Source organism: Pseudoliparis swirei, chromosome 11 (assembly GCF_029220125.1).
Source record: "Pseudoliparis swirei isolate HS2019 ecotype Mariana Trench chromosome 11, NWPU_hadal_v1, whole genome shotgun sequence".
Lineage (NCBI taxonomy): Eukaryota > Metazoa > Chordata > Actinopteri > Perciformes > Liparidae > Pseudoliparis > Pseudoliparis swirei.
In genome coordinates this window covers 19,621,091-19,637,820 of record NC_079398.1, presented here as the reverse complement: position 1 = coordinate 19,637,820, position 16,730 = coordinate 19,621,091, and the positions used below count along the sequence as shown (strand labels likewise).

General features: G+C 44.2%; 2 protein-coding genes across 3 annotated transcripts; both read left to right on the top strand.

Moving 5' to 3' along the window:
- The first annotated feature begins 34 nt into the window (after positions 1–34).
- Positions 35–12,832, top strand: LOC130201053 (endophilin-B1-like). Of its 2 annotated transcripts, XR_008833126.1 has the most exons (12): positions 35–1,214; positions 1,359–1,500; positions 2,694–2,822; positions 2,933–3,066; positions 3,259–3,351; positions 3,463–3,546; positions 3,655–3,678; positions 3,886–3,975; positions 4,768–4,868; positions 5,822–6,394; positions 8,564–8,701; positions 12,805–12,832. XR_008833126.1 is itself a non-coding variant. In XM_056425715.1 (11 exons), exons 1-11 carry the CDS (start codon positions 1,158–1,160, stop codon positions 8,640–8,642), a joined length of 1,506 nt encoding a protein of 501 aa, XP_056281690.1. In that variant the 5' UTR covers positions 35–1,157; the 3' UTR covers positions 8,643–10,439. The 2 variants fall into 2 exon arrangements, 1 of the variants encoding a protein (XP_056281690.1); XM_056425715.1 differs by lacking the exon at positions 12,805–12,832 and having other exon boundaries at positions 8,564–10,439.
- On the top strand, positions 10,689–14,273 carry LOC130201069 (pentraxin-related protein PTX3-like). The gene is made up of 2 exons (XM_056425744.1): positions 10,689–12,601; positions 13,495–14,273. The coding sequence occupies exons 1-2, from the start codon at positions 12,466–12,468 to the stop codon at positions 14,082–14,084; spliced, it is 726 nt and encodes a 241-aa protein (XP_056281719.1). The 5' UTR covers positions 10,689–12,465; the 3' UTR covers positions 14,085–14,273.
- Positions 14,274–16,730: the final 2,457 nt, after the last annotated feature.

Sequence of the window (16,730 nt, the reverse complement as noted above, 5' to 3'; positions counted from 1 at the left end):
GTAGTGCGTCTTCTAATCTCTTAACCCTCCTGAGACTCGTTAGCAGTCAGATTGTTTTAATCCTCTTCTGTGTGTGTGTGTGTGTGTTTCTCTCCTCTCCTCTTGCACATGCCCAATGGTCAAGTCACCTGACCTTTTCTTAGAGGATCACCAATTGGAGCCAATTGTTTGCTCTTGAAAGAAGAAGACTGGGTGAGGAGGATAGTAAGTGATGTGGAATTTCTTTAAGTGAGCAAGCTTTCTGTTATTCAGTCATGAGTTCAGACGTTCAACGTATCACTGTCTTTTTTGTCATTGTTTTTCTCATTTTTGTCAATGCCTGGCTGTTTTTTCAGACTTTTGGATAAAAGTATTTGTCTCAAATGAAGAGGCGCTTTTCCAAACCAGCAATGGATATGGAACATTTTTAAGGAAGTCAACGAGTGACTTTTGTCTTTTTACATAATGGCAACTTCATATTTGCAGCTGCTCTCTGGGGAACAGACAAGTTGCTTTTCGCGGATGAATTGCATGTTTCAGTTTCTGTACATTTCATCGTTGAGTGGCGTGTAGAGATTATGCTTTTATTCTGAAAGTCGCAACCGGATGTCGGGTGTTCCTCTACCATAAAGATACCCGGAGATGTCTTCTATTAGGTTATCATTATTTTTCACCTCGTTTGCCATAAAAAAAAAATCAACACGTTCCACTTTTAAACGGGTAGTGTGCTGTTAAACATATCTTACGTATATTTTAAATAATTCAGAAGTACACGCTGATTCAAAGTCCCGACAAGCTAGACGGAGATAACGGAAACCTGCACGTAAATACCGCTACACGATAAATAAAGAAATAAAAAAGGGACCACTCCCGTTGGTGAACCGTTACCGACGGTTCCCCGAACCGAGGCTGTGAAGCAGCCGACTCGTTGAGAGGAAAGCCCTCCGTATGTCTGGAGGGTAATCTGGCAACAAACGCACGCGCGTCGTCTTCGCTCGTGGTGGTCGGCGGTAAACGGACCGTAAATCTGTCTCGTGAGCGGCGGTTGACCGTTGAGGTTGAGAGGCCATGACGAAGGGTCAGTTGGCTCGTTAGCCGTTGGTCTCCGGGGGGCTATTTATAGCCGACGGTAGCTTTCGGACCACCGAGGGCTGGGCGCGCGACCTTGGAACGTTGCCATGGATTTGACCCGGTTGGCGGTGGACGCTGGTCAGTTCATCAACCGGGCCGTTCAGGTAAACAAAAATACCCCCCCCCCCCCCATAAAAACGTAAGCTACACGTTAATAAACGGCTTATTGTTATATTAGTATTAGGACTGTCTTTATAACGTGTGAAGCGGGTAGTGGCGTCTGTTTATGACCTGTGGTTCCGGTCCAGTACACGGAGGAGAGTCTCGGTCATGGGGAGAAGACGGAGCTGGACCCCGGGCTGGGGGAGCTCTTTGCCCGGGTAGACGCCACCAAGACCTGGTCCGACCAGATGATCTCCCAGACTGAGGTTTTACTGCAACCCAACTCAGGTGAGAGATTTTAAAAAGAGTTTTATATTATAGTGTTAAGTAGTTACGTCTTTGTTATTAGATACATTGCACACAGACTTCCAGCAAAGATATAACATTCTCTGCAGGAATATATCCCTGAAATTGTTTTAATAATAATAATATATATATATTATATTATATAATATATGTATATATATATACATTTTTTTTAAAGAAGTTCATATCACACCTTTAATTAGCGCACTTTCTCACTATATATATGTGTATATATATATATATATAAATACGTATATATAAATATATACGTATATATTGGTATATATACATATATATATGTGTATATATATATATATAAATACGTATATATATATATATACGTATATATATTGGTATATATACATATATATATGTGTATATATATATATGTGTATATATAGTGAGAAAGGCGGTTTTACTGGAGCTAATTTATCTCAGTATTTATGTACGTGTGATATGCACCTTTAAAAAAATACAGAGTGTTCATGTATCTCAGCCAAACATGTTGTCCTGATGGGCACACCATTTCCACGGAGTCTACGTGAAACCACTAAAGGATGATATGGCTCTTTACCTCTGGGAACCAATATTTGTTCTCCCACAATAGATACTGTACATCTTCGGTTTCACTGCAATTAGCCTGTTCAGATGAATAGGCATGTTTATTCGTTTGGCTCCAATTACCTTGACTAATGGAATTGGCTGCGGTCTGTAAAGTAAGGGGAGGGGGGACCATGCAGCTGTAGTAATATACATATACAAATAATGCTCTGTCTGTTTATTCAGCATCATGGATGTATTTGCAGAACATCTATTGATCTAGGGCTTTAAGTATCGCCGCGGAATATTTTATTATTTACCTTGTGGCTAATGGCAAGAAGCTGCAGATTGTCAACAGCTGCCTTCTGTTTATTTTTTAAATTATTTGATATCATTATCAATTACACGCAGGAGGTTAAGCATCCTATTTAGTGGCATGCTTTGCCTACTAATTGTCCTTTGCAGTATCCTGACACTTGTTTTTGACCCCAGCTGACTGTGTTTTGTGAGGTATTTGATTGTGTTCTCATCAGACATGTGTCCTTTGTCCTTGCCCAATAGCATCTACCTGAACAAATATCAAAATATACGTTTAGAAGATTTTTAAATACAGCGTTCTGATCTCTGCTGAACAGGAGCGCGCTTGGAGGACCGTCTGTACGAGCATCTGGACTGGAGCGTCCCCCCTCGGCCTCGTGCACACGAGGTACTGGGAGACCAAATGGTCCAGGCCGGGCTGGAGATGGGGTCCAACACGCCCTATGGCGAGTATACATAAACGTGGACGATGTTGATCTGACGAATACGGTTCACATCCCATCAGGGAATACTTTTTTTTCAGTGTGTACTGATGGGAAGTGTGTTTCCTGTTCAGGAACTGCACTGCTCCGGTGTGGAGAGGCTCAGAGGCAGCTCGGCGAGGCGGAGAGGAAGTTTGTCCAAAGCACCAACATCCACTTTCTCACCCCTCTGAGGAGCTTCACCGAGGGGGAGTACGGAGCCATGCAGGTGACACACACACACACACACACACACACACACACACACACACCCGTCACTGTGGCACAACGGGGCACATTCACACTCATTGCTTCTGGATTGTCTTTTTCTGTTCCTTTGTTCATGCTCTAGTTTATACATTGTTTGTATACGTAACGTGGCTATTACACAGTATGTATGTGTGTTTGTTTGTTCATATAGGATGAGCGCAAGATGTTGGTAAAGAAGCGTCTGGACTTGGACATCGCTAAAACCAGACTGAGAAAAGCACATGAAGCTGACCGGGAGGGCAGAGTGAGTCACTCAATGTCTGACCTTCACGTATTTAAATAAATACATTCATCACATGGAGATCAATCCAAAAAACACACATCTTTTGTTCCTCCTTTTGTTTATCTTTGTCAGAGCCTGAACGCGAACCCGCTGGAAGACGGCTACTTGTCTCGCGTCTCGTACATGTTCAGCTTCCTGCGGGTTAAGTGGCTGAAGGTCAGTGACGTTAAAGGGTTAAAGTGAACATTGACGGACACGACTGAAGTTGCCGTTTGGTCGCTGAGTAAAGTCGCTTGTCCTCTTCTGTCTCTCTCATCCAATCAGATGTGGGCGCAGGAAATCGCTCAGGTAAGTGCATGTTTGGATCTGATATCAAAATTCTTCATGCTGCAATAGAGGGAGACCATTTTAACAATGGTGCCAGGGTTGTAATTGCTTATGGGTTGCGGAAGCTGTTTTCTTTCTATTGTTAATCTCATCCAGAATTCTAGGAATTTGTTTTTTGCTATTAAGCTTGACATAATTAGGTGTGTGTGTGTGTGTGTGTGTGTGTAGGCAGAGATGGAGCAGAGGATCTGTCAGAGTCTGTTCGATCGTCAGTCAGAAATCACGAGACGAGTTGTGGAAGGAATCGGCAACACTCACGTACGTGTACACAAACACGCACACAAAGAGCATAAGATTCAGTCCTGTCTCTCAAGCTTGGAACAGAGAGTCAGTACCGTTCAAAGGTTTGGAGTCACTTCTAAATGTCCTTATTTTTCAAAGAAAATCACTGTTTTTTTCAATGAAGAGACCATTAAATTAATCATAAATACACTCTCTACATTGTTAATGTGGTAAATGACTATTCTAGGTGGAAACGTCTGGTTTTTAAGGAAATATCTACATCGGTGTAAAGAGACATCTCCAGTGTTCTCATGGTGCATTGTGTTATCGCCTTAGAAGACTAACAGAGGGTTAGAAAACCCTCGTGCAATTATGTTAACACAGCTGAAAACAGTTATGCTGGTGAGAGAAGCTATAAAACTGGCCTTCCTTTGAGCCTGAACTTTGAAGAACAAAATTAATATTTCAAATAAAAATCATTATTTCGAACCTTGTCAATGTCTTTACTTTATTTTTTATTCATTTTGCAATTAATTTGATAAATGAAAGTGTGCAAAACACGAAATTGTCTGGGTGACCCCAACCTTTTGAACGGTAGTGTGTGTGTGTGGATATTTTAGGCCGAACTTTAAACACACACACAATGAAATACCCAATTCCCAGCGAAATTATATTGTTTACTGTTTAAAAAAAAATGGATTTAATAAATATTTTACTGTAGTTTGTCATTCGATATCTCCTAAAAAACACAATATATTGATTGTTTTTATTGTTTATGTTGCTCCATCTCTCTTGTGTTTTATGTGTCTCCTTTTATGTATTTTTCAGACCAACCACATGCGCAGCCTGACGGACTTTGTGGAAGGTCAGGCCTGTTACTTCCACCAGTGTCACCAACATGCTCAGGAGCTCCAGAGGCAGCTGGCCAGGTCTGTTTGCCAGCTTTAATAAATAGATTTAACTTAATCTATATAGAGAAATAAAATAGAAAAAAGAAGATAAACTAAAGCGACATACTCCACCAAACCAAAACGGGGCCTGTAGGTGGAAAATGAGAGAACCTCAGCAGCAGCATGAGGGAGGGGGGGGGGGGGGCTCTGATTATAACTGGTCGGATGACGTGGCCTATCAGATGCCTCAGTGATTTCCATTCATAGTCGTCATCCTACTATATTATTAGCTGGCTCACACACTTGACAGTGATGGAGAGGCTGTACAACTTGCTATTACTCACCAGCACTGCAGCCCCCCTGTTTGATTCTTTTTTACGCCGTCACAACGATTATTTTGTACATCTCAACAGAGATGTTGCTGCCTCACGATAGCTAAACAAAGTGAAAATGTTTACTTGGTTAATTGACAAAAACGAGTAACAAGTAGCAGTATAAAAAGTTCAAAACGATACGTTTTTTGCATATCTTTTAGTATCGATCCTTCATTGAAGTCGCGCTGCTCCGCTCCCTGTCATGCTGCCTGCACGCCTAGGGGGCGGGGCTACTGTGTATAGTCAATGCTGTGATGGCACCATGTAGTTTTCATTAATATCTTGCTGTGTGGGCTAATACTAATAATTATGCCATTTGTTAAGTGTTGATAAAGCTGGGCAGGAACATGCTGGTAAAAAGCGAACCATACAAATGTTTTATTTATTACTATTCTAGATAAATATACCTGTATCGTATTTGTGGTATCGTATTGAATTCTGGTATCGTGTCTTCAGTGTCGTGACAAGTCCCTTCTTTCTTTTATACATTCCTTGCACTGCAACAGGAAATAATCTGGGACACATTTTGAATATTTACATTTACAACTGTCGGCTATTGAAAATACATTTGAAGCTGATCTAATTTCTGACTCCCGTGATCCTCTGTTGTCCCCGCAGCATCCCGGCGCTCCTCTGCTCCAACAACTGGCAGTCGGCAATTAGTGCCGACGTCAACCAGCCGTCCAGAGCCGCCCCGCCCCCCCCGATCCCCATCATCGTCCACCACATTCCAGACTTCGACCAGGACTCCTGGACTTCAAGTCCACTCGGCGCAACTGAAAAGAACCCAGATACCTCTGTGACCACAAAGTCAAGTAACAACAACAACAACAACACCTGCTTCTCTGACGAACAAGCAACCAGCCACTGCTCAGTGGTCAATCAACGACTTCATGTCTGGACACCAAATTCGGGTCAGATATCAGCAAGAGCACAAGCCAACGGAGAAACTGCTGCAATAACCAATCCGACAACGACAACAACAACAACTTCCCCACCTCCCGAACTCACCGGAGACGAGTCTCAGACAGCAAACGCTGTAGCTTGTTGCACCACGACGAGCGATCACGTGATTATTGAGACTTTGAAACAACCAACGACGCCACAAACCAGCGGCCCCGCCCTTAATGAAGAAGATGTCCCAGAGTCTTCATCGGCAGCCGGTCAGGACGGAGTTCAGGAGACACGAAGGTGGGACGTATGACACTTGAGCCCGAAATCATGTCAGCTGACTTTTGATTGGTCGGTGCAGTTGACTTAGACTTAAATCGAATTCTAAAGGAATAGTTACGCAATCATTATAACGTTTGCTATTAATATAAAACACACTTAAGTGAATCCCGTGGGGAAGGTGATGTGCAGCGGTTGTAAGAGTGAGTGACTTAGTGCCACTGTCATTTCAGCCTTCAACACTATTCATGTATCCTTCATGTTTCATGGCGATGATGACCGCCGTGGGTCACTCCCCTCTTGTGGACACGGACGGAATATTTCTCTACGCAACAGTTATATTTGTGAAAAGTGGTTTTTCCGGTCTGTGAAACTAAATACTAATTTTAACGTTGCGCTAAATGAGAGAGCTTTGTGCCAAGAGTGTGTGTGTGTGTGTGTGTGTGTGTGTGTGTGTCCGCGTCAGTGACCCATGTGCACACTGTCGCTTGTGTTTACAGCTTTCCCAAACATGTTAACCCTTGAAAGAGAGTTGTGTGTGTGTGTGTTTGTGTGTGTGTGTGTGTGTGTGTGTGTTTGTGTGTGTGTGTTTGTGTGTGTGTTTTGTGTGTGTGTGTTTGTGTGTGTGTGTGTGTGTGTGTGTGTGTCTGTGTGTGTGTGTGTGTGTGTGTGTGTGTGTGTGTGTGTGTATTATGTATGTGTGTATATGTGTGTGTATTTTGTGTGTGTTTATGTGTTTGTATATGTATATTGTTTGTATATATATGTGTGTATATATATATTTGTGTGTATGTATATATATATGTATATGTGTGTATATATATTTGTGTATATATATGTATATGTGTTTGTATGTGTGTATTTATGTGTGTGTATTTGTGTATATGTATGTGTGTGTATATGTTTGTGTGTATGTATGTGTGTGTGTGTGTGTATGTGTGTGTGTGTTTGCGTGTGTGTGTGTTTGTTTGTGTGTGTGTGTATGTGAAATGTGTGTTTGTGTGTGTGTGTGTATATAAAAAATGTGTGTGTGTGTGTGTGTGTGTGTGTGTGTGTGTGTGTGTGTGTGTGTGTGTGTGTGTGTGTGTTTGTGTGTGTGTGTGTGTGTGTGTGTGTGTGTGTGTGTGTGTGTCAGACACTTCTTGACTTGGCGTTAATGAAAGTTGAGGTCATGTTCCATACGAGACGTGTTCCTTGCTTGATGTGTTTTGGGAGTCCAGCGAGGAGCCAAAACACCACGCTGACTTGGCCCTTTATGCCGTATCGCATGGTATGAAACATGTATATGTTTCCTCATATACGCACCGGGTGTTTCCCCCTGAACGCTCACATCACACACTCACTTCTCCCCGCTTCAAGCCCCCACTGGGGGAAACGGGTCGACGTCTCCTCCGTCCAGATGTTGTTAATTTTCTTCGTGAGGGCAGCGCTGCTCTAGCGTGGGTCCACCCTCGGGACCCTGGATGGAAACACACACAATAGCACTGACGCTTCTGATGTAATCACCCAACTCGTTGCTCCACGTGTGTGTGTGTGTGTGTGTGTGTGTGTGTGTGTGTGTGTGTGTGTGTGTGTGTGTGTGTGTGTGTGTGTGTGTGTGTGTGTGTGTGTGTGTGTGTGTGTGTGTGTGTGTGTGTGTGTGTGTGTGTGTGTGTGTGTGTGTGTGTGGAGAGATAGCCACACTATTCACAAGTCTACTTGATTGAAGTTGTAATTGAGTCCCGTGTTGTTCAGCGAGCCGACGTGACGTCGGATGGTGGAAATAAAATACGCAAACGCCGCCGTCATCATCGCGTCTCTCCAAATGGCGTGTGGATCTTTGTTCTCCCGTCGAGGTGTTTCTGTTGTTTCCCTCGTTACGCCGACGTCACTCGCACACACAAACACTTCCAGGTCGAGGTCTCGATCCGGCCTCTCGGGGGCCGAGTCTCGTATACATTTAATAACCGCGACGCTCGGCTCGCTCCACTGATTGCAGCGGTGTTAATCGTACCGAGAGGATAATTAGGTCGGGTGGGACAACCTCAGAAGACGAACGTAATTCTCAATTATTCGCCGCTTTCCTGTCCGGGGCTGCGCAGACGTATTGGATCGATGAAGCTTGTGTTTTGTGATATCGACCGGCGTGCGGTCCGGAGGGCCCCGGGGCTCAATAACGCCATAAACACTTCTATTGCACCACTATTTCAGCTCCACGTTTTCCGGAGAGGCGCCTCAGAGGAAGCACAGCCGGAGCTCCGAAAGACGGATTAGATCGTCGTTGCTGTAGATTTCCTCTGACTCGGGCCAACAGGAATAGATTCTCCTCAATCTGTCCCCAGCTCCTCGGTGAGTGTGTTTCCACCTCACTGATGTACAGCAAGCCCCTGATCATTATTTGTTATCATTTCCCGGAGACAGCAGCTCTCTCTCTCTGGGTTTTTTCTGGATGTCGCGCTCGTGTGTGAAACAGGAAGGAAAACTGTGCTGCAGTTGTGATTGAGTTCTGTTATCTTGCTGTCTTCCCCCTGAGCTTTAACAGTGACCACGATGTCTACAAGCCGCCTTTTTCGGATGAGAAAACAACATCAAATTGTATTTAACTGCAAAAACTGGGAAACTAAAAGTGGGCCGAGCACAGAGTCTTGAGGTACTCCGTTTTGCACCGTGCACATCGACCCATTCACGACCTGAGAGATGATTACTGGACCAGCAGGCCGTGATCCACACTAGTGAGGCTTTTCTAAACTCGGGTATCTATTATTTTGAATCTTGATCTTGTTTTTAGTACAGCAATAAGATCCATAACCATCACTTAATCCTCCTTTTTTTTTTAACCCTCCTGTTACCTTCACATAACATATTTTACCCTCTGGGTCAATTTGACCCCAGCAATTAAAATCTCCAGAAAATTATTAGAATTAATATTGTTTCCCAAGTTTAAGTGTGAGGTACTTTATGTTTGTTTGTTGACAACCTAAATAGCCCTTTAAATATATAAAAAAGTTGATATTTCTTATATGTTTGACACAGTGAAAAACAGCCTGGGGTCAAATTGACCCCAAAGGTAACAGGAAAGTCATATAAATCGACTATATTCTTACAATAGCTCTATTGTTTTACAGTTGACAGTTTTCCAATCACATCTCCAAGGTTACCTGCCCCCCCCCCCCATCCACATATTGGGTATGAAAAGCGGATCCACCCATTTCTCATAAAACGGGCTCGTGCTTGCGAACTTGGCTGTTTTAGTGTTCGTTAGTATGCGGTTTATTCAAAAGTAAAGTCCTGTTGCTGTTTTATATTTTAGCCTACGAAGCTCCGCTGACATCCCCCACAGTCCATCTCCGGTTTCACTAAAACAAACCAGACGACCTGATCTGTTCCCCTCTGATTCTCTCCGATCTGAATCGAATGTGTGCCGATAAATGAGGAACACGCTCCTCGAATCCGACTTTCTCGTTGCGTGCCTCTCCGTCTTTTCCCTTTTCCATCTCCCTCTCTGCTCCGTTTCAGGCAGAGATGGGCAGTATTTCTATTACTTGTACTTTAAATACATATTTAAATTACTTTTTAATATTTTGTCATTTGTATTTGATAGGGCCGATAAAAAAAAAAGACCGTAATTTGTAACAAATTACTTAAAAGTGGAGTTATTACCTTCGCATTGAAAATGCGGAAGGTTATGTTTTGATAGCTGTGTATTTGTATGCGTGCATGCGTGTGCGTGTTATTCGCATAAGTCAAAAAGCATTAAACCGAATCGCATGAAACTTGGTGGGATGATTGGTTATTATCCGGGGACCATTTGATTAGATTTTGGGATCGATCGGGTCAAAGGTCAAGGTCATGAAAAGGTCAACATCTTCTTATTACCATAGCAGTCAATTTTTATGTTCATAATTCAATGCCCAATCTTGTGATATGCGAAGGTATGCGCTCTACCGAGTGCCCGTTCTAGTTTAGTATTTAAAATACTCAAAATAGTTTCTCCACAAATCAAAAAACAGGGAGGGGGGGGGCCACCAGGAAGTAGAGGTGAACACAGGTGTTGGAAAGGAAAATAAACGACCACGGTCAAATGGAATTACTCGACTCTTCGTTATTTCCGCACACCTACAGTATTATCTTATTTGATCTTATTTGGCATTTCTAATTTTGCAATTTGGATTTTTTTTTGGTGGAAAATGTCCAAAGTGCAATTTCTTTTTAATAATAACAATAAATATGAATATGAGGTGTACCTTTCTTTATTTTGCTAATGGTTTTCACTTTTCTGGATATAAAACTGTCTAGTGGCTGCTGATGAATGTAGCTCCTCTTTTCTTGGAGTCATATGATGTCATAAGTAGAAATATGACCTATAGAGAGAGAGAAAGATAACACCAACGGTTTCTGACATGCATAAACTGAGTTGTAAACGCCTGTATCGCACCTGCAACTTCTATCATATTCATGTTTTGCTTTCCAGAGGGCATCATAGTGGTTTAATTTTATGGAAGTGAGCCAAGGAAATGCTCACACTATCGCCCACAGTCAGCTATTTTTGCTCCAACGAGGAAAGGAAAACCTATATACAGATTTTCCTCTGTCCCGCTCCACCTTTCCTCACCTCCTCTCCTCTCTCCGTCCACATGTCTTCCTCTGCACATTCTCTCCTTTCCTGAGATAAACCTGCCAGCTCCCACCCCAATTAGTCCCTCTGCTCCTGTTAGAAGCCGCCAAACAAAGAGGAGCATGCATAGTTTCTGACAGAGTTGCTGACGTCTGCAGGCGGGGGGGGGTCTGCAGAGAGTTGAAAGGTCAAGGCGTTTCCTCTGACCTTGACTCGTCGCACTTCTGCTGCTTCACCCCGTCACACCTGTTGACCACAGCCCTCATTTAAGCCTTTTTTTTTTTTACGGCACTTCTAATTCGTCCTTCTGGGATGTTTAATCGACCGCAGACGGAGAGAGCAAATTTGGCAGCGTTGCTCGGCAACAAGATGTAATTTCAAGTGGTAAAAAAACAAAACAGTCATTTGCGAATTTAAAATATAATCCAGGTTTTGCAATGCCCCAATTTATTTTGGTTAAGGGATTTGGTGTTGACGCAGCGAGCTGGGAGCGACGCTGACTCATCAGGAAAAAGATTGAAAAGAGAGACACTGAAATATCCTCAGAGCACCACGAAAATATAATGTCTATGGTGATAAATGGATTTCATATACTTAACCTTTGTCCTACGTACATATTGTATATGCGTTCCTATACAACGACCGTAATACAAATGTTCACTCTATTCAAATGAGATTTTATCTTATTTATTTCAACTTCTATTTGTGTCTCTATACCTGAACGTCATTGTGCAATCCTCTATTGTTAAAAACAAAAAGAGCTCCAGTATTAAATGATATAGAGACAAACATCATCGAGAAATTAAGAATATTTGTGAAACGGTATGATGCCAAAACCGACTGTAACAGGAGCACCATGCAGTGTAGAAGAGCCATTAATTAAACTGTCAGCAAACGGCCCCATATATCAGTGATACATCAATATATATACATATATATGTATATATATAATAATAATAACTTTATTTATATAGCACCTTTAAAAACGATGTTTACAAAGTGCTCCACAGATAATCAAAGCAAAACAAGTGGAATAGCAAGAAACCAATATTACATTTAAAAGTATATATTAAAATTAAAAATAAATTGAAAACCAAATAAATTAAATGTATCTTACAATATTCAAACAAAGTCTATCGCACTCCGATATATAACATAACACAAGCCGTATTCCTTTCCTTCCCTCACACCCTCATAACTCGCCCTCTCTTTCCTCATAATGCCCCCTATTTCCCACAGAGTTTGACTTTTGACATTTTACCTCCACTGAAGCATTACTCACCCAAAACACCCCCCCCCCCCCCCACATCTCAGTCCCACCCTCCTCGACCTCCCTCCTTCTTCCCTCGCCCCGGGTTTATAAGAGAGCGCCAGTTGTCTCAGTGTGGAGAACTTTAAATAGAGTGAAGGGGGAGCAGCTGGAAACCTGGGTGGAGAACACAAGACTTTTGTTATTTGTTTGTTATTTTTTTAAAGCAACACCATTCAGAGCTTAATCATGCATGTGCTCAGGATGTGGCGTGTGCTGTGTGCGCTTGGCTTGGTGGGTGCAACCTTGTGTGTGAATGAGCTCGAGTACGAGGGGAACTTCGCAGAATACTACGACAACGAGATCTCTCACGACCAGCAGGAGGGTGAGTTGAGTTTATTGCTCAATTCAATTCAGTTTAATTCAGTTTATTTGTATAGCCCGATTTCACAAATTACAAATTTGTCTCGGAGTGCTTTACAATCTGTACACATAGACATCCCTGCCCCAAAACCTCGCATCGGATCAGGAAAAACTCCCAAATAACCCTTCAGTTTCTCTCATTCGCTGCTCCTCTTTGTGGAGAAGTTTCCCTCAGCTGCCACGCTTCATTTCAGTGAGCCAATACAATACATCTTATTTGCTTTAATTAAGTATTCGTCATCACACTTTGATTTATTAGTTCTAGAGGGTGATCAAAGGTGTCCCGCAGGGGTCTCTTATGGGTCCTCTGCTATTAACGATACACGTAAAACAAAGTCAATGTAATTATCTTTCTATGCATATAATACCATCTGAAGCAGTCATAGAGGGGACTGTGCGTTATTTATGTAAACCCTTTCCTGGAAATATGATCACAATAGATTAAATACAGGTCAGAGGTCATTTTAACTTCAGCTTTAACACGTGTTCAAGCCAAGCTTTGTTTTTTAAATATGTGAGAGGAATAACAAAACAGTATATCGGATGCCGCATGTAACTGCTTTATTTAATATGGAACGACTGTGTTGTAAAGTAAACTTTAGGGATTAACTAACAAGCAGTTTTTGCCAGCTGGACATCAGCTTTTCTGAAAGTGAGATAACTACACCCAATAACTGCCAGAAACAAAGAGAAAACATAATATTTTTTTATTGCACCATTAAAAGTGTGAATTACACCATAAATACTTCATAGGTGTTAAATAAGTGTTGATTATACCATTTGCTTTGCTTCCCTTTCCTTCGGTAGCCAGTATTTGATCTAATTGCACGACTATATAACTGTTGTTGCCCACAGAGGAAACTCCAACCCCGCCGTGCCAGGCTGCTGAGTTCTCTCTCTGGGACAAGCTCTTCATCACCCTGGAGGACTCCCACATGAGGCAGAGCGAGCTGCTGGAGTCTCTGGAGCGATGCGGCGGGCGGACGCTCTCCCTCGGGACCCGATTGGACGAGCTGGCTAAGGGGTCACGCCGAGAGTGTCCCCCCGGCCTGGAGCGGGCGAACGTCCGGCTGCGAGAAAGCTTGCTGGAGCTCCGGGAGGAGGAAGCAGAGAGGGAGAGGATGTGGAACGCCACGCTGCACCAGTTGCTGCGCGGCGGCCGCGAGGCGAACGCCCGACTGAAGCGGCTGGAGGAAGGCGGAGGCCGCGGGGCGACGGGGCACCGGCCGGCGCCCGGAGGAGGAGGGGCGGCGCTCGGCACGAAGGCGTTCGCGTCTGGCCCGGAGGAGCGGGAAGGGACCTCGACGCCGGGCATGGCCGCCGTGCAAGAGGCCCTGGTTGCCATAGCGACACAACTGCAGCAGGTGCACCTGCAGCTGAGCGGAGTGATCGAGCGGGCGGGAAGGACAGAGGAGACGCGCGGATCGCCACGAGGACAACAATAAGATACGAGACTGACTGGTGGACTTTCCAGCGGTGATGATTTTGCACATCGGTCTTTCGCGTCGTTTCTTTCTTTCTTCTTTTTCTTTCTTTTTTTTGTGAGCATGTTTTTTTTCGTCTGGTGACAATGAATTTAAATGTACCGTAAATGTTGTGGGTTTACTGCAATGAATAAAAACTAATTAATCGACCACATCAGCCTCGCGGGACGGTTTCCTCCCTCCTCTCTCCTCCCTCCTCCCACGCAGTGATCAACTTGTTTTCAGAGACGCATTGGTACGTGTTTTATCCTCGCTGTGGGTCAGTGTTCATACCTCCATGTCTGTGTGTAGAGGTGAAGATACGACGAGCACAAGGAAGCGTCACAGAGGTCTCTCTCTCTCTCCCTCTCTCCTTTCCCTCTTTCCTTCTTTCCTTCTCTCCCTCTCTCACTTTCCCTCTCTCCCCTTCTGCTCTCCTCTCTCCCTCTCTCTTTCGCTCTCCCTCTCTCCTCTCTCCCTCTCTCCCTTTTCCCTCTCCCTCTCTTACTCCCTCTCTCCGTCTCTACTGTTGCTTTAAGAGAGTCTAAATGCAGAGAGGCTCAGAGTGTTTATGAATAATAAAACGCTGCCTGGGTTGTTACACTGCCGCCAGTCCGCCCCTCCTGCAACCGCACACACACACACACACACACAGACACACACACACACAGACGCGTTTATTGTTCTGAACCACACAGTGCTGGTGTTGACTTAAGTTTTAAAATAGCTAGAGAGGACAACTGTTTGAATGAGATGCAGGAAGAGGGAGAAAGAGATTATTAAGCCTATAACCAGGCACGTGCACAGACATTTTGGGGGGCAGGTGCTCAAACCAAAAAAAAGGGCACCCAATGCCAAAAAAAAATTCTGACAGAGTTGAAGCATAAGCAGCATTACACTGATGATGCTGTCCTCAACCTGCATTTCCTCTGGCAGCATCAGACCACGAGCTTACATTTTCTTTATGAATAAAGGTGAATTATTATATAGCAACAACAGTACAATCATTCTGATTGGCTAATGGGCGTCATGCCAGCCACGTATCGCCCTCCTCGCCGGTCTGATACGGATCCGTACTGCCCTCTTACGTCATTTTCAAAATGAGCGATATTGATAGACATCAACAGCCAAGAGCAGTGGTCCTCAAACTAAGGCCCGCGGGCCGGATACGGCCCGCCTCCACATTTGGCCCGGCCCTCTGAACAAGAGAGGCCTATGATTTTTTTTTCAGTCTGGCCACGCAAATCCTAGACTAGCCCCTGTTAAATAGAACGGAATAAGAACTCTCTCTCTCTCTTTCTCTCTCTCTCTCTCTCTCCTCTCTCTCTCTTTTCTCTTGAATTCTCTCTCTCCCTCTCTCTTCTCTTCTCTCTCTCTCCCTCTCTCTATTGTCTAAACATAACTAACAGTCAGTAAACAGCTGGAGGAGGCTTTGAAATCACGGAGTTTTTGTTTGTTTATTTTTTTAGGAAACGACGGACCAGTTGTGACGTCATGTTTTCAGCAGCGCTAATGTTGTGGTTGATTTATCACAAAACAACGTTAGGGGACAAACACCGTCAGGTGTGTCTGGTGCTGCGGGTCAGAGGAGAAGGAGGTGCACCCGTTCGGTGGCGCGAGGAGCACTGCGCGGAGGAGGAAGTGGAGGAGGAGGAGGAGGAGGAGGGAGGGGCGGGGGGAGGGGATCGTGAGCGCCGCGGAGCGGGTCTAGGCGAAATTCTCACAAGAACTCAAATAAATGCCCCGTCGGATATTAAAACACATTTGGGGGGACTTGATGACAGAAAGAGTAACTTCTTAAATAGCCTATGAATTAAAAAAATGTCTCTCCAGCAAAAAGGGCACTTTTCTCATCCAGGGCAAAGGGGCTGGTGCTTGAGCACCACTAGGGCTCTATCTGTGCACGTGCCTGCCTATAACCGTGTGTGTGTGTGTGTGTGTGTGTGTGTGTGTGTGTGCGTACGTCCCTTTCTTGAATGTGCAGTTTGGTGGAGGACTGCAGGCTAGACTTCCTCCTGCATCAGTCTCTCACCATGGCATCCAGCGCGCACACAAGCACACACACACACACACACACATGTTAAGTCTCCATCTGTGCAGTATGTGTGTGTGTGTGTGTGTGGACTTTAGTGAATGGAAGAAGCTTCGTCATGTCGGCGCTTCATTCATTTTTTGTTGAAGAGAAGAGGAAAAGCGGGAGGGCTGATGAGGTGAAGTAGAGGAGGAGAGGCCCGTAGAAGACGAGTGTGACGGTCACGTGTCTGACATTTAGGCAAAAGACACATGAACAAGCCAGCTGACCCCCCCCCCCCCCACCCCCAGCTTCCTTCTCCTCCTTCACCTCCGTTTCATCATCTCCCTTTTCTCTCCTGCGTCTTATCTGTCTGCCGATCCCATCATCTTCTCTCTCTCTCTCTCTCTCCCCCAGCATTTATCTTCCTCTCATTGTGTCCCGCTCTTCTCTCGTAGATGGCATCAATCTTTGGCAAACCCTCAGCTGGCCAGTAAAAGCGACTGACATTACACTCCTGTGAGATGTAGCCAATACATTCTCACACACACACACACACACACACACACACACACACACACACACACACACACACACACACACACACACACACTCTG